Here is a 23,034-nt window from a genome sequence, read left to right on the forward strand (position 1 = left end):
TTCTTCAGTTTGACTGTTTCTTCAGTTAAACATATATGGATGGAACATATATACACTGATAGGATAGTCATGCTTGAATTTGCGCCTGATTTTATATACTACAAAAACAAAGCAAAAAACAGAACTTTAACAAAAAATCTAATTTTTTTTTTCCTCCTCAGGTGACACTGATTCCGGAACACTGCAGTAAAAGACCTTTTTCACCAGCAACATTGACAGAAGGACTAAAAGGGGGAAAAGTAGAACCTTATTCTATAGCCTTTTTAAATTTATGGAAACAATCCAACATACCTGATATTATATTCTCTCGGGCCCCAGCAGTTGTGAAAGCTGTCCTCCCAAAGGATTGAATAAGGAAGACAGAGAAAAAGGTCAAGGTATGAGGACTCTTATTTTCAATGCTTATTGCTTAGAATTCTTAATTTCACTTTCCTAACCTGCTATTGTAGAACTATGGTGGGGATGGGGTATGATTTTCTTTTGAGCTACTTGCTACAAGCAATGTAAGAGGAAGTTGTTTTTCCATTCTCAGTTCTAGAAAGTATAAATCAAATGGGGAGAGTAATTTTTATTATATTTGTATTATTGTGGGAATTTACTCTATTTGTAAACTTACTGAATTAGACATAAAATGAAAATGGTTTAATTTTCTTTATAATATATTCTGCTCAGAGATTAAGAATGTGATCTGAGTCCATTTGAAAGACATCAATTACTAAGGGACAGCTTTAAAAATAGTAAGCAAGGCTGACAAACTTCAGTGAAACCCTAACTTTGCTTCTTACTTTCTTCTAATACTGCTGGGTGATCTAAAGAATCCATGACAATCTGAAACAAACTAACAAACAAAAAACCCCTGTCAGGTTGCCTCAACTACAATCTAGCTGAGAAATTCTGACATCAAGATGCCCTGAAGGGCTGCAGCAGAAGCAGTGGGGAAATCACACTCCAAGGCAGGTAAGTAAGGTATTTCTCAGTAGATTCTGTGGAATATATTAGGAAAGTTCCGCAAATAAAATTGGAAATAGATTAATTTATGGAAGAAAAAAGCTAAAGAGATTGCCATGGACACTGAAACATCTAATTGTATCTAACAGTGGTCATCTTAAAGAACATGCTTTAAAATAGACTTTTTTTTTTAAGGACTTAATTAGCAATAATCGTGCCTCAGATAAACCTCATTGGCTACGATATTGCCACTGCGCAAAGCTTAAGGACTTAATAAAGAAGGAAGCTACATCGCTGAAACTGAAATAATAACATGGTATCAAGAATCTTGCCTAAGTAAGTGCCCAGAAGACTAAAGACCAAATAAAATGCTGAGACAAGGGCATTGTTAAAATATTCACATAGCAGGCACAAGGCTTCAAATAGGCAGAGGGTACATAAAGTGATAGATTTGAGTCACTTTCAAACAGAATTGAGGAGAGTCATCTCTAGGGAGAACACTCCTACCCATAGTTACATTCTACAAAAAGCGACCATGAAATGATCACGTAATACTATTCTGGATCACTTAGATGAGGTCTCAGTAGAGGTATAGGCCAGAAAGAGGAACCTTCAGTTCTATAATTGGTATTTCCATTCCTAGTAACCTCTCCTTGTTTTGCCTAGTTTACTTTTCAGAATATAAGTTTGAAATGACTAAAAATATACAAAGATAGAAAAACCACGTTACTATAAGAATTCATTTGTTTTCTATCAGACCACACTTTTGTGTATTATCCCATTCTTATGAATACCAAGATATTAATGAAAATTGAGCTTCTTTCAGGTAGTGGTAAGAGATTGCCATTATTCTTTCCTATTTTTCTTTTTGACAATAAAATGAATCTGAAAGGTAGCTGACAATGGTTAGGGCATTCTTGATAATTATGAGAGAAGAGTTACTAGAACTCATGATTTGGGCCTTACTGGCAATTTAGTCCACTTGAGTCCCTAACAGGAGGAAAAACAAAACAAAACAAAACATTATGACTGTACTGTCCTCCCATACAAAGGGAAGATGAAGTAACTCATGATTAATGTAAAAAAAAAAAAAAGAAAGAAAAAGAAAAAGGTTTAATATCCTCTAAATGGCCTGGCTCCATAGATTATCTCTTTATGATACTAAAAACCAAAACCAGCTATTTAAATCTGCCCCTTTTGTCAAGTCTTCCTCCCTGCCCCAGTAAATGCTACACAAAAATGTTCTTTCTTTTGAAAGTTACCTACTTCTTCACCAAGTCACTGAAAGGAAAAAATCGGATTCTGAAATAGGTCTTTGCTCACTAACAGCAACCCTAGGACCACATCACAAGATAAACCCCATCTTCTATTCTAACAATGAAAAGGGCTTTTCACTGCTATGATGTATTTTAATTAGATGCTGCAAACAAAACTTTCAGTTTTAATCAAGACTGAGTAAGTTAACATTGGTCATCATTTAGCATTTATTACAGCAAAGATCTGAGGTGAGAAAGCATGCTTTGCCCCATAAAGGAGGGAAAGGAGGAAGAAGTCTCCCAATTGTAAACACTTCATATATGCCCCCTCAATGGCATATTATATTACAGATCTCTGGAGGGCAGGAGAGGACAAGTGCCTCTTCTTTAAAAATTATTCCTTGAGTGAGTTACTCAAAATTATGCCTGGCAGTGTATCATCTATCTTAGAACTCTGACATCACTGGTCTGGTTCTCAGGCAGGAGACAAACCACACTCTAATGTTTCACGTATCTTTTAGTTCCTGTCCAATCTTTGCAGCAGTAATGGCTTCTAACCTAAGACATCAACCATGGGACAGACTTGAAAAGTTTAAAAATTACATGAGAACATTCATTCTTTCATCCAGCACTGAGTATCTACTATGCTTTAGGCATGACCTTAAATCTTTTTTTTTTTTTTTTAAAGATTTTATTTATTTATTTGACAGAGAGATCACAAGCAGGCAGAGAGGCAGGCAGAGAGAGAGGAGGAAGCAGGCTCCCCGCTGAGCAGAGAGCCCGATGCGGGGCTCGATCCCAGGATTCTGAGATCATGACCTGAGCCGAAGGCAGCGGCTTAACCCACTGAGCCACCCAGGCGCCCCGACCTTAAATCTTAATACTAGGAGAGAGACAATCAACAAAATTTAAAAGTAAAACATACGTTATATGATTATGATAAATGCTATGAAGAAAAAGTGCTGGAAAGGGAAATTAAATGAGAGTGGTAAGGGAAGGTTTCATTGGGAAATAAGAAGACAAAATGTTTTGCATGATGACTAGTCAAATGGGAAAGACTCAAAAGAGCTACCGTAATTCTTTGTTTTACCCTACTTTTGCTTTTCTATCGACAGTTGTTGTAATGGCCAGCCAGGGCAAGAGCTGACAGTAAAGAGAGTACACATTACTGAGAGATAAAAAGAGAGGCTGTCTTCTCATATCTGTCCTCATACATACTACTGTGGCTCCCTCAACTCTGTAAAGAATGACTCTCAGAAGAACCCTGACCCAAAAGAATCTAAAACAGAGGTCACAAACCCAAATGCCAGCCAGGTAATGCAAATGATTAAGGTAGACTATAGAGAAGAAAAATACTTATGTTGAGGAGCTAAAAGCCTGGTGGGGATTGAGAGACTGAAGAGTTCAAGTCATATTTGAAAGAGATGGCTGCTGGGGCACCTGGGTGGCTCAGTGGGTTAAGCCTCTGCCTTCGGCTCAGGTTATGACCCCAGCGTCCTGGGATCGAGCCCCGAATCTGGCTCTCTGCTCAGTGGGGAGTCTGCTTCCCCCTCTCTCCGCTTGCCTCTCTGCCTACCTGTGATCTCTCTGTCAAATAAATAAATAAAATCTTTAAAAAAAAAAAAAAAAAAAGGAAAGAGATGACTGCTACGTCAGCCCAGCCAACTGCTATCATGTGGAAGTAAGGACTTAAGTGTCCCAAATTTTGAAGAGAAACCAAACACACAACTTTTTTTCTGTGAACTCTCCCAATTTGAAATACGGCAACCAATCCAAAAATTTAAAAATGTCAAAGAGGGCCAAACAAAACACCTCTGTGGAATAGATCTAACCTGTGGGTCTCTAGAGTAGTTCCTCTGGTCTACAAGGTCAAGGACAAGCAGGGGGTAGAGGGGGGGCAGAGGAGGAGAGAGAATCCTGAAGCAGATACCCTGCTGAGTGTGAAGTCCAATGTGGGTGGATCCCAGGAACCTGAGATCACCACCTGAGCCAAAATCAAGAGTCAGTCACTCAACCAATTGAGCCACCCAGGCGCCCCCTAGGCTGTTAATTTTTGTTCATTTCCCTAGGGAGGACAAACACTATTCCAATGGGAGTGGGTGATAGAGAGTAGTCTCTAAAGGATTACTGAATCAATATTCAGAACGTAGGATACACTGAATACAGATTCAAACGCACACCTTCACGTTTTCTGCTCTATTCTCTTGCAAAAGGACCCTCCTCAGAGTTCTCCCCTGGAAGGAAAGTGCCTCACTGCTCGAATAATTTAAATGATAGCATCTGTCAACTAGTTTCAGGTTTCTCCAGCCCTCCAAAAGGAATAGTATTCTGGCGATTTCACATCACTTTCCACTTCTGCCTAATGATAATCCTACAAAGCCCACATTTGATCAACTTCCATGAATAAAACCCTACCCCAGTAGAGCAGACTTAGGTCAGGAAGCCTAGAGACTCATTGATGACAAGGAACTCTAGACATACTCACATTTTGCCCAGGTCAGTTTACTTGACCTAAGTGCAGAGAAAAGGGTAAGTGCTTTGTTAGGTTATGCTAAGTCACCAAAAAAGGGACAATCAATGCAGCATTTTTTAGACTGAGAAGTTGCTGGCAACACATAAGAGTCCTCTCTTGGACTGTTGATCAGTTAGAGCCCTAGAAGTAAGGCCATATACGCCTCCTGAGAAGTTTAAAATATGGACACAAATGGGATTTAAAATACCCTCCCTTAGTCTTGGTTGTGAGCCTTTGATCTCTCAAACTGATGAGAAGAAAGTCAGGCAAAGACTGTCTAATCTTACCATTTTATAATTCTTACCAGGATTGCTGTTGAATTGCCAAGTCTATGAGACTATTTCTCAAGTCTATTTCTCTTCTTGCTTTCAACTGATTTCCTGACAAACTGAATGTTGTTTACTATTTATATTAGCCTTTCCTAACAGTAACCAGAATATATAGCCTTCCCTGCCTCTTTTGATCATTATTAATTCTAATAATTTCAAAGCAGAACTAACCATTGAGGAGACCTAAACATTAGAACTGGTAGAAATATTGCTTCCTGGTGGTGCAAATGCCTGAAACACAGTAACATAAATAGGAAGTTCTCAATATTCTGGTAATTCTGAATGATAACATATGGGAAATAATTTCTCTTTCTTTCTTCTTCTTCTTCTTTTTTTTTTTTTTAATAATTTCTCTTTCTATTCTAGAAAATTGCCTATAGATTTTACCAATCATTTCCTCAATAGTGTGGCCTCGAAAACTAGTTTCAAGGTTAAGTTTTAGAGGGTAAAAATTTGGAACACACTGAGTACTTAAGATTCATGATATATCTAACAGCGTATTAATAGCTCTTAAGACACATTTTAATCCAAAGTTCATGAAACATTTTTGACTTTCGGAACTTTTTGTGTAACATATTAACATCTTATGGAACTATTCTTCAAAGGACCATATTGTGGGAAACATGAACTATTATTTCCCAGCCTGCTGTGATTGACTCTAACCAAACAAGGTCTTTTCTACACCAAAAAACTAATGGTTATTTTCTCTCATATTTTAGGACTTCCTATAGCTGTCAGGTAGTCCCATTTAACTGAACTAAGGTGACTAAGCAATATGGACTGAATAGCTTTCAAATTCTGCTGGGGTCTAGCTAATCCACTGGTATTGGGTATATATCAAGGGTAAGATTTTACCTCGACTATTAAATTGGTTGTAGAAATATAATTGGATCAGCTTTACAAACATATAATGACGTTATGGATCTAAAAGTGCTGTAACTCATGAGAAATTTAGTTTAAGATATATTTGCTATTATATTAATTATATTAATATATTGATTATATAATTATATTAATTATTATTAATTAATTAAATAATAATTATTAATTAATTATTATTAATTAATTATTATATTAAGTAAAAATCAACTGTTTTCACTGCAAAAGCATTAAAACATTAACAAAAAGTTTTATTCACAATTTTACCACTACAAATATTTTCATTTGTCTTTAAACAGGCAAAATGCTGGACTTTAAAAATAGTACAGATACAATTTTATATTTTTCACTTCTATATTTCATAGTGGCACAGCTTTCACAATCATAATTGATGTAAATAATTAGAATAATTTTAGCTATTTTGTCTTAGCGAGCGTGTCCGAAATTCTTTAAAGGGCATTCAAACATGCTGCATGCAAAAATTAAATTGCATTTAGAATTATTGGCTACTTAAATTTAGTAAGATAATGAAATTAGCTTTTAATTTCCTCATTTCAGATTTATTTTAAAGTTAGAAAATAATTTTCAGAAACATCTTCTTGATTATAATAAAACAGAAATTTTAAAAATTCACATATAAACTCATATTTAAAAAATGAAATAGTGTATCACAGTTTTTAAACGCCTGGGATCTGGAGTCAGACTACCTAGATTAAAAGTCTAATTCTACCAATTATCAAGTTTTACGGCCTTGGGCAAATTACTTAACAATCCGAGCCTGCTTCTTTATCTGGAAAATGAAGATGAAAACAGATGAGGCAAATTAAGCGGATTGCATGATAAAACATGTAAAGCACTTGTCTGGCATCTGGTAATAAATACTCAATAAATACTGTAACAACAACAACAAATACAAAGGAATCTATGTGTGGGGACATTATATACATATTATACATTCTATTTGATAATTATTGCTTGTGAATAATCATTCAGGAAGTGTTTACTGAGTATATTCCACATACTACACACTGTGCTAAACACTGAGGATATAAAGACCACAAGATGGTCTTTACTTACAAAATCTTATTTTTGGAGAAGAAAACAAATTAATCTGGTGATTAGCATACTATGTGGTGAGAGCTTTAATACGAGCACAGAACATTTTACAGGGTGCATGAAAAGAGGGGCCCTTAACATGAGAAGATAAGGCAGATAGGTTGAACTTGTATTATGTACGTGTGTATATTCTTCTTTGTCTTTCTCTGGTATAGAGGCTACAAAACAAAAAAACCCTCCATGTTCCAGTTTTTTGCATAGCTGGGAGTATCCAAGTGACATTACTCTGGAAATGGAAGGTTCTGAAGTGGGTTTTCAGAATAGAAACAAATATCTTAAAATAAAAACAGCTTCTCTAGAAGGCCCTATTGCCCTTCCTCCCTTCTTCCTGCCTCACCATTTGGACAAAGGCATATAAGGGCAGTAGCCATCGATGATGTGAATGGGTAAAAGATGATACAGCAAAAAAGAAAGAGCCTAGGACTCTGGTGGCATTGCTGAGCACCACTCTAGAATGTCTAACTTTGGACTTGCTAGACAACACAAACTCTTAAAAATTCCTGTAAGCCACTAATAGTTCAGTTTTCTGTTATCTGCTGTTATCTGTTATCTGAATGCATTGCTAGTAGAAAAACAAAACTTTCTGAAACCGTTTCTGAGCTGAGTCCAAAAGAAAGAGAAAGAGTGATCCAAGTGAAAAATTTGAGAAGGGCACAGCTGGCAGAGGAAACGGCATCTACAAAGGCCCAGGGGAGGAGGGAGTATGGAGTGTCGATATCGGCATCTGTTCTACAATATGCACCTTCTGGCTTCTTGGATGGCTTTTGCCAGGAGATTCCCAACCTTTTCCATCCTCCATTCACTATGTTTCAGGGATTCAATACTCTCCTCTCAGTGGTTCCATATGGGGAGCATTCATTCTTAAATGGTATGTTCTGTGATGATGAACATAAAACGTGTCTTTGACTAATGTTTAGACTTCTTGAAACAAATTTATGGTAATTTAAGTCAATTATAACCACGTTGTCAATTTACACATATAACATCTTCAACTAAAGCTGCCATATGTGCTTACTATGCGCCAGGCACTGTATTTACACTAATTATTTCACTTAATATTCTCAACAACTCAGTGGGTTAGTCACTATTATTATGTCCTTTTTTTACAAAAGTGAATTAGGTAAATATTGTCCAAAACCAAACAGTAATGGTAATAATGGCTAGGGCAAGGATTCAAACTCAGGCCTATTTCATTCTATAGCCTTAACTCTGAGCAATTTTGCTATACTGCTCATCAGTTTCCTTAGTTTTTGGCCTCTTGGTTCCACTTCACTTACTTTAAATCCTTCCTGCATCTATGTACTAAGTTTTAGTTCCCCATCTGTACTCCACGGATTAGAGTGGTGATGGTTCAGGCTGGTTATCTCGTAATAGGAAAGGATGGAAGGAAGAGGTATATGTAAAGCAGAGTAGAACAAGGGAAAAGGGGAGAATGTCAGACAAAAAAGTTCTGTTCCTCTCAAGGAATGAAACAAGTTTCTGTTCTTACTGGTAAACTGTGAAGTAATTCCAAAAAATAAACTCAAATATTTTAGCAAGTGTAAGGTGTCTAAAAGGCCTAAATTGAAGGTAGCAACCCTTCTTTATATTTTAAATTGCAATGTTTAATAATTGATACTCACACACTTAACAAATATATATTGATCATCTTCATGTACCTTTGAATCATATTCCAATGAATAGGTTCTTATACTAAAGAGGCTAAGAACAAATAAAAAGTGCTTATTATAATGATCTTAGAGGTGACTACATAGTACCAAGAAAGGTAATTAAGCACAGGTTAATATAGGACAGAAGATGTATCGAACTCAGACCCGAGAAATCAAAGATGCCATTCCAGAGGGGGTGATATCTAAAATGTATCTTAAAATATAAGTAGGGATAGCCAGTAGAAAGAAAAAGAAATATCAAAAAGAAGAAACTGCCTAGACCACAGTTTCTCAACTTCATCACTACTGACAATTTTGGGATAATAAGACTGTTATGAGGTGATGTCCTGTGTTTTGTAGAATGTTTAAACAGCTTTGTCTTCTACCCACTTGATGCTGATCACATACCCTGCGTATGAAAATAAAAAATGTCTCCATATATTGTCAAATGTCCCAAAGGGGGCAAAAATGCCTCTGGCTGAGAACCACTGCTTTAGACCTGCACTATGCAAACTGGTTGCCACTAGCCACATGTGGCTATTTAACTTGAAATTAATTAAAATGGAATAAAGGTTCAGTTCCTCAGTCACATTAGTCACATTTTAAGTGTTCACTAGCCACATTTTAATGCACAGTGCTAGAGAGAAAACATATTCTCTTCTCTTATTTTACAACAATTCACTACAGCTTAATGATAGCCTATGGATGGAGTGGAGAATCGTAAGATTAAACAAGAGTAAGGCCTGAGTACAAAAGGTGTCCCAAGCCTAAGACAGAATAATGGGGAGCCAGTGAGAGGTTTGAAGCAAGGGTGTAAAATAAACAGATGCACATTTTATTAGAGCTGATTTTTCAAAAAAAGATTTTATTTATTCTTTTAAGAGAGAGAGCAAGAGCATGCATGCGAAGTGGGGAGAGGCAAAGGGAAAGGAAGAAGCAGACTCTCCACCGAGCAGGGAGCCTGACACAGGGCTCAATCCTACGGCTCAGAAATCATGACCTGAGCCAAAGGCAGACACTTAACCATCTGAGCCATCCAGAAGCCCCTTTAGAAAGCTGATTAGGTAATGGTGCTGTGGAGAATGGAATGAAAGTGGAGAGTCTAGAAGCAAAGGAATAGCTGCAGTATTTCCAACAAGTATGGTGATCCAGAATAATGCAGGAGCAGTAGGGACAGACAAAAATGGAGCAATTAAGGAGGCAGAATTGATAGGACCCAGTGATTGACTAGATATGAGGTAGGCTGAGGAAAAGAATGAAGTCAAGAATGATTATCAGGTTTTTAAGATGGATGAGTGAGTACAACCACTAAGACAGTATGGTAGGTAGAAAGTATAATGGTCCTCCAAGATGTTCATGTCCTAAACCTCTAATCCCTGGAACCTGTAAATGTGTTACCTTCTATGGCAAAAGGGACTTTACAGATATGATTAATGACCTTGAGATGGAGAGATTATCCTGGATTATCCAAAAGGCCCAATGTAATCACAAGTATCCAGATAAGAGGGAGGCTGAGGGAGCTTTGACTACAAAAAAAGGGAAGTGTCAGGGTAACACAGTGGAAGATAGACCTGAGCAGCCATCACTGGCTTTGAAGATACAGTTGTTAAAAGCTAGAAAAGGCAAGGTAACAGACGCCCTCCTACAGCCTTCAAAAGGAACACAGCTATACTGATACTTTCACTTTTTCCTAGTGAGACCATGTCAGACTACTGACCTACAAAGCTGTCATAAATATGTGGGTTTTTTTTTTTTTAAAGATTTTATTTATTTATTTGACAGAGAGATCACAAGCAGGCAGAGAGGCAGGCAGAGAGGGAGGAGGAAGCAGGCTCCCTGCTGAGCAGAGAGCCCGATGCGAGGCTCGATCCCAGGACTCTGAGATCATGACCTGAGCCAAAGGCAGTGGCTTAACCCACTGAGCGCCACCCAGGCGCCCCAAATATGTGTTGTTTTAAGCAACTAAGTTTATAGTAATTGATTGTAGCAGCATTAGGAAACTAATATAGATAGGTTTAGAATGTGGGATAGAGAATATGGACACAGTGAGATTGGTTCTGGAAAAGTTGAGTTTGTTTTTTTGTTTTTTTTTGTTTTTTTTTTTAAAGATTTTATTTATTTATTTGCAGGGAGAGATCACAAGTAGACAGAGAGGCAGGCAGAGAGAGAGAGGGAAGCAGGCTCCCTGCTGAGCAGAGAGCCCGATGCGGGACTCGATCCCAGGACCCTGAGATCATGACCTGAGCCGAAGGCAGCGGCTTAACCCACTGAGCCACCCAGGCGCCCAAGTTTGAAGTGACTATGGGACATAGTGGTAAACTGGTCAGTTAACTAGTTGGATATATGAATCTGGAGCTTAACTTGGGCATGTCAATTAACTGACATTAATTGAAACCATCAAAGTAGATGGGATCATCATGGGCAAATAGAGGAAGAATGCAGAGGACTTAGGTAGAGACATAAAAGAGGCCCTTGAGAAATGTACAACAAAACAAAACAAAATGCTCAAGTGGAATTTCTAGACATGAAAAATTCAGGCTCTAAAATAGATAATCCACTCAATGGGATTTACAGCAGATTAGACAGACAGAATCAATGAAAAATGTTAGGAAATGTGATAATAAAGAAATATAACCTACCCAAAATGAAGTGAAAAGAGAAAAAAATAACTAAGCATAGCCTTTGTGACTTACTTGGAGTCCCAGGATGGCAATGAAGAAGAATATTAAAAAGGCTAGGAATTTTTTTGCAAATTGGTGAAAAATAAAAACTCACAGGTTTGAGGAGCTCGATGAACCACAAGCGGGACAGAAACAAAGAAATCATACTAAGGCTATTATAATAGCACTGCTGAAAACCACTAATAATCTTACAAGAAGTCAAAGGAGAGGAAAAAAATAGGAATGTATTATACACAGGGAAACAAGATTAACTACACACTTTCCAATAGAAACTATGTAAGCCAGAAGAAAGTGGACTGCCACTGCTAAAATGCTGAAAGAACTAGAATTCTGTATGAAAAATGCCTTTTGAAGCAAGATGGCAGAGGAGTAGGAGACCTAAATTTAGTCTAGTCCCCGGAATTCAGCTAGATAGTTATCAAACCATTCTGAACACCTACAAACTCAACAGGAGACCAAAGAGAAGAATAGCAGCAATCCTATGAACAGAAAAGCAACCACCTTCTGGAAGGTAGAATGTGGAGAGAAGTAAATCCGAGGTGATATATGGGAAGACAGACTGTGGGGGAAGGGGCTGGCTCCCAGCAAGTGAGAGAGCAAAGGAGCACAAAATCAGACCTTTTAGAAGTCTGTTCTGTGGAGGAACACTGCTCCAGTGGCTAAGTGCGGGGTGGAATCCTCGCTGGGTCGGTGTGGTCTCAGGACCCTCAGGGTCACAGAAGGATAGGGGGTGCCCGAGTGTGGAAGAGCACCCAGGTATTGGAGCAGGGAAGCTTGCTGCAGAGATGGAGCTGATGAGTAGGGTCTCAGCTCAGGGCAGACATAAACTGTGATCCAAGGCATAGTCGGGCCTCTACTCTTTAAGCAGAAACCGCACAAGTGGCAGATCCAGGGAAAACCTCCTCCACCCTTCCTCTACTGGGAGGAGCAGTATAGGAGTGCACTGCAGGAATCTGCTGGATTTGGAGACTCCAAATGGGGCTGTGTGCCAGAGAAAGAAATGGGAAACAAGGGCAAAAATGAATTACTGGGACTTCATTAAGATCAAAAGCTTTTGCACAGCAAAGGAAACACTCAACAAAACCAAAAGACAACCAACAGAATGGGACAAGATATTTGCAAATGACATATTAGATAAAGGGCTAGTTTCCAAAAATCTATAAAGAACTTATCAAACCCAAAGAACAATACCCAAAGAACAAATAATCAAACTCAAAGAACACACCCAAAGAACAAATAATCCAATCAAGAAATGGGCAGAAGACATGAACAGACATTTCTGCAAAGACATCCAAATGGCCAAAAGACACATGAAAAAGTGCTCAACATCACTCAGCATCAGGGAAACACAAATCAAAACCACAATGAGATACCTCCTCACACCAGTCAAAATGGTAAAAATTAACCACCCAGGAAATAACAGGTGTTGGTGAGGATGTGGAGAAAGGGTAACCCTCCTGCACTGTTGGTTGGAATGCAAGCTGGTGTAGCCACTCTGGAAAACAGCATGGAGGCTCCTGAAAAAAATCTCAAAATAGATCTACCCTATGACCCAGCAATTGCATCACTAGGTATTTACCCAAATGTAGTGATCCAAAGGGGCATGTGCACCCAAATGTTTATAGCAGCAATGTCCACAATAGCCAAACTATGGATATAGCCTAGATGTCCATTGACAGATGAATGGATAAAGATGATGGGGTGTATATATACAATGGAATACTATGTAGCCATCAAAAAACCCCCAAATCTTGCCATTCGCATAACATGGAACTAGAGGGTATTACACTAAGTGAAATAAGCCAATCAGAGAAAGACAAATATCATATGATCTCACTGTATTAGGAATTTGAGAAACAAGACAGAGGATCATAGGGGAAGGGAGGGAAAAAAATGAATCAAGATGAAGCCAGAAAGGGAGACAAACCATAAGAGTCTCTTAATCTCGGGAAACAAACTGAGGGTTGCTGGAGAGGAGGGGTATTGGAGGGATGGGGTGGCTGAATAATGGACATTGGGGAGGGTATGTGCTATGGTGAGGCAAAAAAAAAAAAAAATGTCCTTTGAAATGAAAGGCAATTAAACACTTTTTTCAGATAAACTAAAACTAGGAGAATTAACAGTAGACCTACAAGAAAATAAATGGCAAATCTTAGGTGTAAACTCAACCATACAAGAACAAGATAAAGCTTGTCAGACTGGATAAGAAAGACACAAGTATATGATGTCATCAATAACAACAAAACACTTTATAAAGACCTAGAATGCTTAAAAGTGAAAGTACAGAAAAAGATATGTCATACAAGCAAACACTAATTATAAGATGGAGGGGCTATGCTAATATTAGACAAATCAGACTTCAATGCAAAATACTACCAGAGATAAAAATGGAACTAGCATAATAATAAATGAACCAATTAAAAAAGAAAACATAATAATCCTACAAATTTATGTTCCTAATAATATTCTTATTTACTTTTAAAAAGATTTTATATATTTATTTATTTATCTAAGAGAGAGAGAGCATGAGAGGGGGATGGGTCAGTGGGAGAAGGAGACTCACCGCTGAGTGGGGAGCCCAATGCCAAACTCGATCCTGGGACTCCAGGATCGTGACCTGAGCTGAAGGCAGTCTCTTAACCAACTGAGCCACCCAGGCGTCCCTATGCTACTAATAGTATTTTTAATACATGAAGCAAAACCTGGCAGAATCAGAAAGAAAAAAAAAGTTAACGATCACAAGAAAGACATTTTAGCACTCCTTTCTGTTACTGAAATAAGGGGGAATAAATAAACATGTCTTTAAAAACAATAATCAACTGGACCTAATTTTTGGATAAAGAACATTCCATCCAATGACAGGTGAATATATATTCTTTTCAAGTATATACAAAACATTCACAAATACAGACAATACACAATTTTTTAAAAAGATTTTATTTCTTTATTTGAGAGAGAGAGAAAGAGTAGAAATTGGGGGGGGGGGTAAGTCGGAGAGGGAGAAGTAGAGTCCCCACTGAGCAGGGAGGCTGACATAGGGCTCAATCCCCTGAGATCATGACCTGAGCGGAAGGCAGATGCTTAACCAACTGAGCCACCCAGGCGCCCCCAAAATAAACAAGTTTTGATAAATACTCAACTATTTGGAAATTGATCAAGATTTATCTAAGTGTTCCATGGGTACAAGGATAAATCAGAATGGACAACAGAAAAAAAAAATTGAATGATAATGAAAACACTACATAAGAATTTATGGAATGCAGCTAAACCAGTGCTTAGAGGCCAATTTATAGCATTAAAAATGTTTACCATAGGAAAGAAAAAAAGTTTGAAGTTTCCATATTAAGTAGCTAGAAAAATAAGAATAAATTAAAACCCAGGTAAACAGAGGGAAAGAAGTAACACTTACTAGAAGAGAAACAAAATGTAAAACTGATAAACAAGAGAAAAAAATCAATGAAGCCAAACTCAATTCATATGAAAAGAACAATAAAGTGACTAAACCTTTAGCTAAACTGATCAAGGATAAAGAAAATACAAAGGTCCCTCATCAGGAATCAGAGATAACTGCTACAAATTCTAGAGACAGTGAAGAATAATAAGGAAATATTATAAGCAATGTTATAACAACAAATTCAATAATATAGCAGAAATTAACAAATTCCTTCAAAGACTAACATACTAAAACTGTATCAAGAAGAAACAAAATAGCTCTGTAATAATGAAAAAAACTAAGTTTGTAACTAAAACCTTTCCCAGTTTTACTAGTAAAATCTATGAAACACTTAAAGAAAAAATATTAATTTTAAATAAATTCCTTCAGAAAAAAGAGAAGAGCACTTTTGAACTCGTTAAATGAAATCAACATTATCCAAATACCAAAAACAGAAAAAGATTTTATAAGAAAAAAAGCACATCCAAAGCCCTAATTAACACAAAAACAGTAACAAATAGCAAATCCAATGTAGCAATATATAAAAGTATCAGGCAACACATAAAGAATAAAGCATCAGGTAGAGCTTATCACAGAAATTCAAAGACTGTTTTCACTTGTGAAAGTCAATCAGTATAGTTCACCATGTTAACAGAATAAAGAAGTATCATGTGACTATTTTGATAGTGCAGAAAAATAATCTCATAAAATACAACATATATTTGACAAAAAACCTCTCAGGAATAGGGAACAGAAAGGAACATTCTCAGTTTGAAAAGAGCATCTATGAAAAAGGTAATGTTAATATCACATTAAAAAGTGAATGAATGAATGGTTTTCCTCGAAGACTGGGAACAAGGGAAGAGAATCCAATCCACTCATACCATTTCTATTCAACATTGTCCTGAAGGTCCTAGCAGTGCAATGAGATGAGTAAAATAAATAAACAGAAGTTTAAAATGAAATACAATCAAACTTTTCTTTATTTATGAACAACTTGATTATCAGGTAGAAAATCCAAAGGACTCTACATATAAACTTCTAGATATACTATGTAAATTTAACATATTTACAGACTTCAAGGTCAATATAAGTATTAGCAATAAAACATTGTATAACAAGTATTTTTAAATGCCATTCACGACAGCATCCAAAGCATAAAAATATTTAGGACTAATCTGAGCAAAATATATATAAAACCTATACACTGAAAACTACAAAACACTGCTGAGAAAAATTATGAAAGCCCCAACTAATATGGAGATATACCATGCTCATGGATTAAAAGATTTTTCATTAAGATATCAACAACCCTAAATTGATCAATAAATCACCGTAATCCCCATAAAAAAATCCCAGCAGATTTGTTTTTTTTTTATAGAAATTGACAAATTTATTCCAAAATCTGAATGGAAGTGCTAAAATTAATCTGAATCATTATAAGACCTGATATAAGACTTTCTACAAAGCTACCATAAGCAAGACACGTGATGATGTCATAAGGAAAGATATAGCAATTAATGGGGAAAAAGAGTACAGAAAAAGATACACACATAATGACTGGGAAAGGGTAGGATTTTCAGTAAACGGTGTTAGGAAAATGGATTATCCAGTCGTATGATAAAAGATAAACATTGCAGTTCACCTCAGTCAAAACACAAATTTAAATCAAAATGGTTAACACACCTAATAGAAAAAGCTGAAATTATAAAAATTTTTATAAGAAAACATATGATAAAATCTTTTTGAGAAGGTTAAGTTATCTAGAAAAGTTGAAATGAATAGGTCAGCAAATCCTCCCATTGAAATAACTATAAAATAGTATAAATGGCCAAAAAAGAACTATTTTAAGGGCTTTGGAAACTAATGGCAAATGGCATGTTAAGAAATATTTGGTCATTAAAAACTTAACTTTAGTTCAGTATTAACTGTTCAAAGTTTGTCACTCCTGCCAGGGGCTGCTCCCATGACCTATTCCACATGGTTTGGAAAGTAGTACTGCCAGGAAGTGTACACAGGAACACATGATGACAATGAATCAAATACACAGAATCTTAACAAAGACAAAAAAACAGAACACAGAGAAAGATAATCAGAGAAAAAATGAACAAAAGATTCAGATTGGAGGGATAACACTAAAATCATTTCAACATGAAAGCTTTGGAAGGAGAGGGGAATCCAAGGGACAGAAAAATATTTGAAGAAATAATGGATAAAAACTTCCCCAATCAGAATAATCTACACTTGTGAGCTCAGCAAATCCCAAGTAGGATAAACACAAAGTGATCACACTTACACGTATAATAGTCAAAGAACAAGAGTAAGTGGGTGAGCAAACAAGCAAGTTAATGAATTTCAACAAATCTTGAGAAAAACAACTCACCATAAATATGCAAACAACGAAGGCTAAGGGCAGCAGAATGACATACTCAAAGAGATGAAAGAAAACAACTTCTTGATCAAAAATTCTATTTCCAGCAAAATTATCCTTCAAAACTGAAGGCAAATAAAGACATTCACAGATAAAGACCAAGAGAATTCATTACAAGCAAACCTGTTTTATAAGAAATACTCAAGGAAATCTTTTGGAACAAAAAGGAATTATCCTTGATTCCTTTTTGTTTCTCCCTGCACATTCAATGCAGCAGCAAGGAAGGCCAATTAGCTTTATATCCAAAATAAGCCTTGAATCCATCTATCTGCTTTTTTCCATCTTCCACTGCCATCATGTAAGCAAGAGCCTTGAATTTTCATTTGGACTTCCCCATACCCTAAATGGTTTTCCTGCTTACACTCATCCCCCAAGACCAGCCCATTTCTCAACAACAACCAGGGTGTTTAAAAACAACTGGGTCATACTATTCGACTTAAAACCTTTTAATTGGCTCTCCATACACTTAGAATGAAATCCATACTATTTGCCATACCTAAATAAATCCTACAAAAATTTCTCCCTACCTGAACTTTTCTTCTATCATTCTCTCTCTCTTCTATAAGATGCAGCGACACTGCCTTCTTTGTATTCTGTAAATATCCCCAACTCATTCCTGCTTCTGAATCTTTGTACTTCTTCTTCCCCTCTGCCTAGTCAATGTCACAGGCAACTCATCACACAAGGTTGGGTTCTTATTATTCAAGTCTCCCTTCAAATGCCACTTTCACAAAGAGGTTTTTCCTAATCATCCAACCTACTCACCATCACTTGCCTGCCCTACCCTACCCACCAACACTTGTTTGCCTTTACCTTTAAAAATTTCATAATGGGGGCACCTGGGTGGCTCAGAGGGCTAAGCCTCTGCCTTCTGCTCATCAGGGAGCCTGCTTCCCCCTCTCTCTGCCTGCCTCTCTGCCTACTTGTGATCTCTCTCTGTCAAATAAATAAATAAAATCTTTTAAAAAATTTTTCATAATAGCATTTATCACTACCTACCATTATAATGCTCATTTATTTGACTATTCATCTAATATCTACCTTATTCAATAAACTGTAAGGTTCATGAGGATAGAAATCTTACTATCTTCTTCATCAAATACACATAACTTCAGACCTCATGCTAAAATAGAAACAATTCTGAACTTGAAAGATTTAAAAGCCTTTTTCTTATTTAATATTTAATAAATGTCCTATCTTAAAAATTGTACTAATCTTCTGCCTCAAAAGCTGAATAATCCTCCAACACTATATTGGGTATTGAAAAGAATGCAATATGCAATAACTTCTGAGGGACAAACAATGAGACTCTTGAGAACTGGGATATCAAGGATATCCTCTAGGGATTGGGGTCAAAAGCACCCCTCCATCTCCTATTACTACCTTCCTAGGTCTTAACAGCATAAAGCATTTTAAAAAGCTCCCATTTAAATACAATTTTTAAAAGTTCTATTCAGTACAACATAAATTAGAACTATTATTGTGGCTTTAATTCCTAAATTCTAGGAACCTAAATAAGAACAATATGCTATCAAAAAAAACTAACCCATCAAATATCTTAAATCTTTTCCTTCAACAAATTCTTACAGTCAATAGAAAAGAAAAAGAAAGAACTTTATTAAATGCATAAGTGATCTTTAGAAAACGCCAGTAAGTTTCAAAAACATGCAATAACCTCAGACTGTGATTTCATTATTGATGAGATATAGGAAAGTAGATAGCTTATACCTAATTCACCCTTAGGGTTGTAATTCAATATCAAATTTTATTCTTAAAATTGAGATATTTACAATAAATATTTACTCAAGGATAATATATTTTATACAGTGGTAAAAACCTTATTACAAAAGAACTTGAAGGTTACTCATTTTACTTACCAAAATGCAGTCCACTTTAGATTGTACAGTTTTGCTAAAAGAAAAAGAAAGTTAAGTTAATAAAAATGATAAATTAGATGTTTAAAATAAAATTCCTTTTAAGATTAGCATCATACCTTAAAACTGCATTTTTCACAAAGCCAAACAAACATCTATTCCCATTCACTGCACTAAATTTAGTCCTTAAGCATGATGAGAACATCTTCTGAGTTACCTGCTACATAGAACCAACCTACTGTTGTTACACTGTATCATTTTAACAGAAGCTTTGAATAAACAATTAAGTTTTTAGAGATACATAAAAATGCAGGTAAGTATTATACAAAGAAATAGGACACAGAGTTTATAATGAATTACAATTTTTAGTGTATGCCTGCCACTCTGGAAAATAATTTGTTTAGCATTTAAAAGCCATAATGGTGTAATATAATCTGTAGTTCTAAAGACTTGCTATAAAGTAGATTGTCTCCTCCCTCCCTCCCTCTCACATATGTACATGTGCGCACACACTCCCACACAGGCTAGGGAAAGGAATCCCTAAACATAACTGATATGATAATGAATTGGAAGGGGAGAATACATTTAGAAATAACCCAAAAAAGCGACTATATATCAATTTACCAAATAAGTGAATTACTGAATAAGTGAACTATTAATATATAATACAAATGAAGCCAGTATAAAACAATTAAACCATCACCTGGATTTTGTTATAACACATTAAAGTATAAATGCAACGAAATAATGTGTAAGTTCAGAGATAGTTTATATCTTAAAAGATGCTACAAACCAAATTATCTTTCATAAAAGGTTCTAGAGCAAACAAGTGTCAGAAAGTTTGGTTATTTGCCTCTGTATATATATCTATACAGTTAAAGTAAAAATCAACATTTAGAACTCATTTGTATTGATTAATACAATCAGTAACCTCAAAACTTTTCATTTGTACTTAGATCTCAAATTTCATTTTTAAAGAACAAAGTATAACTGGATTAAGTTCAACTGCAAATATCAGAATGACTAAAAGGAACAAGAAAAGCAAATGATACCTCCACTTAAGAGGAAATGAAATCCCCTTCCCACAATCCCACAGAAGACTTTTCAGAGGTTTTTAAGTCTTTTGGGATCGTTTGTATAGCTTATAACTCATTCATCAGCAGCTAAAGTCTGCTATTTTTTTCTCTCTGAGTAACTCCCAGTTTCCCTGAGGTAAAAGAGTATTGATTAAGAATTGCTCCTAAGAAGTAATGCATCAAGGGGCACCTGGGTGGCTCAGTGGGTCAAAGCCTCTGCCTTCGGCTCAGGTCATGATCTCAGGGTCCTGGGATCGAGCCCCGCATCGGGCTCTCTGCTCAGTGGAGAGCCTGCTTCCTCCTCTCTCTCTCTCTCTGCCTGCCTCTCTGCCTACATGTGATCTCTGTCTGTCAAATAAATAAATAAAATCTTTAAAAAAAAAAAAAAAAGAAGTAATGCATCAAGAATCCAACCACTGTTCACCACCTTCTTCTAAACCCCCCTCCATTTCCTGTCTAAAGTGCTGCAGTAACCTAACTGGTCTCCCGCAGCCACCCCCAACTAACTCTGTCGGCTATTCTGAACAAAGTGGCCAGAGTGATTCTTTGTCCAAACCACATTAGACTTCTGCTCCAGTCTTGATCATAGCCAATAAAGTCCTGCATGACCCAGCCTTCTGCTATCTTTCCAATCTCATCTCTTACTATTTCTCTGTTCTTTATTCAGCTCCTGCCACACTAGCCTCTGTGCTCCTTCTCAAGGCAAGAGCAAGGCCTTTGTATGGGTTTTTTCTGTCAGCCTCTAAGATCCTTCTCCCATATAACTTACCTGTTCATTTTCTTCATGACTTTGCAAGATGTTATATTTTACAGATAGTTCTTCCCTGACCTTCCCATATAAAATATTCCGCATCATTCTATCCTTCTTGCTCTGCTTTGCTTCTCATTATTGCACTTACCACCAATCATTTTATATATATTTTTAAAGATTTTATTTATTCATTTGAGAGAGAATGAGAGAGGAGAGAGAAAATGAGTAGGGGGAGGAGCAGAGGGAGAAGTACACTCCCTGTTGAGCCAGGAGCCTGATGCAGAACTCAGTCCCAGGACCTTGGGATCATGTCCTGAGCTGAAGGCAGACACTTAACCAACTGAGCCCATTTTAAATTTTTATTAATTTATTTGTTTACTGGCTATCTTCCTTGACTAGAATTTAAACTCCATGAAAGCAGGCTTTGTTTGTTTTGCTCACTGCCGTTATTATCATCTGGCACATGTTAGATGTTCAAGAAAATCTGTTAAATGAATAAATGACAAAAACACATTCAGCCCCCTATACTGGGACCACTTAAAAAAACGGTTTTTAGAGAAATTAATATGAAACTGAAAATGTAATTATTTTTTAAACTACAGCTCTAAATATATTCCTTTTCTACCAGAAACCTGCTCTGTGGAATATCTGAAGATGACCATGTCTTATAAACAACTTGGTAAATCTAAAAAGTATGTATAAGAGATAACCCTTGAAAAAATAAACTTAAAAGGTAAAATGTAAGTGCTTCTAAGCTAGATATGAACTTTGGCAATCACTTGACCTAGCCTTTTGATTATTTTTACTTCACACTTAACACAGGTGTAACAGAAGGATATAGATTAAGTCGCCTTTGTTCTTCTGTCCAGACTCATACCATTTCACTACCTTCCCAAAGATAACTATCATTAATTTGATGTGTAAGCTCCCCAGTTGATATTTTAATACTTGTATTAGATATGCAAATCTATAAGCAACATATACTGCTGTTCCAAGAAGCTTTTAAATGTTTATATAATTGCCTTTACGTTATATACAGTCTGCAATTGTCTTTTTTCATTCAACATTATTTTTGATATCTACACTTTGATGAAGTTCATTTTAACTGCTGAAAATTATTCAATTGGGTGAATATATCAAATACATTCATCTATTTCTCTATTGAAAGCCAATTTTATACTTCCCAGTTTTTCTTACTAACAATGTCACAATAAACTTTGTATATGTCTCCTGATGTACACCTGTGAAAATCTCTGTTACAAATTCAAAAGTTAATTTTCAGGGGCTCATGGATGTATCTTTTCAATTGTATAATAGATTATCAAATTCTTCTTCCAAGCAGTTTATATCCATTTACACTTCCATCAGCACCACATGATAGTCTATATTCTCCTACTACTTTGTACAAATATTTGCCATTTATACATGATATATAATACACATGTTAAACACTATCTTAATGGATATAAATTTTTTGAATTTGTCATTTTTCCCAATTGCTAGCAATATTTTTCACCTGCTCACTGGCCATATGGATTTTCTCCTCTGTAAATTGCTGGTTCATATTCTTTGCTCATTTTTAAGAGGAGTTGACTATTTCTTATTAAGTTGTAGCTGTTCTTTATACACTATGGACAGGAATCCTGTTACGTATACTTAACTTTGCTAATTATATATTTTAGTGATAGCTTACTAAAGTTTAAATTTTTGATTTAGACAAATTTATTAATTTTTTCCTTTATGATCTGTGTTTTTTATCTTAAGACATCCTACCTAGCTAAAGTTTTAAGGACATATATCATTCTAATATTTTTGAAGTTAGCTTTTTCAAGTTTGATCTTTATTTGAATTAGAATTTACTCTTACGTATGGTGTGGTGTAATACATATTTTCTTTCTGGTAGGCCAACTGCTCTCTATTTTATTATGTCCAAGTTTGCATGTATGCTTGAATCTATTTTTGGCTTTTTTTCTGTTTAATTATTAATCTATGTGTCTATCTTTGCACCACCACTCTAAATTTACCTGTGTTTTAAAAACTAGGTCTAGTTGTTTGCTTAAATGACCTTTTTTGACCATTTTCAGAACAGTCTTGATAAT

General features: G+C 36.0%; 1 protein-coding gene, 1 long non-coding RNA gene and 1 other non-coding gene across 6 annotated transcripts in view; 1 reads left to right on the forward strand and 2 right to left on the reverse strand.

The window, feature by feature from the left end:
- RFX7 (regulatory factor X7) overlaps positions 1-23,034 on the reverse strand; it is a 143,242-nt gene that overhangs the window by 58,677 nt on the left and 61,531 nt on the right. For all 4 annotated transcript variants that reach the window (XM_047737999.1, XM_047738000.1, XM_047738001.1 and 1 more), the window contains one exon: positions 19,112-19,145. In XM_047737999.1, coding sequence (XP_047593955.1) covers positions 19,112-19,145 — 34 coding nt within the window. The remainder of the gene's footprint in view (positions 1-19,111; positions 19,146-23,034) is intronic.
- LOC125105012 (uncharacterized) lies at positions 165-3,559 on the forward strand. Its single transcript, XR_007128782.1, has 3 exons — positions 165-239; positions 816-957; positions 3,320-3,559. It is a non-coding gene; the product is annotated as an uncharacterized LOC125105012 (long non-coding RNA).
- On the reverse strand, positions 1,077-1,211 carry LOC125105710 (U4 spliceosomal RNA). Its single transcript, XR_007128996.1, has one exon. It is a non-coding gene; the product is annotated as a U4 spliceosomal RNA (small nuclear RNA).

The sequence above is a fragment of the Lutra lutra genome, chromosome 7, assembly GCF_902655055.1.
Source record: "Lutra lutra chromosome 7, mLutLut1.2, whole genome shotgun sequence".
Classification (NCBI taxonomy): Eukaryota; Metazoa; Chordata; class Mammalia; order Carnivora; family Mustelidae; genus Lutra; species Lutra lutra.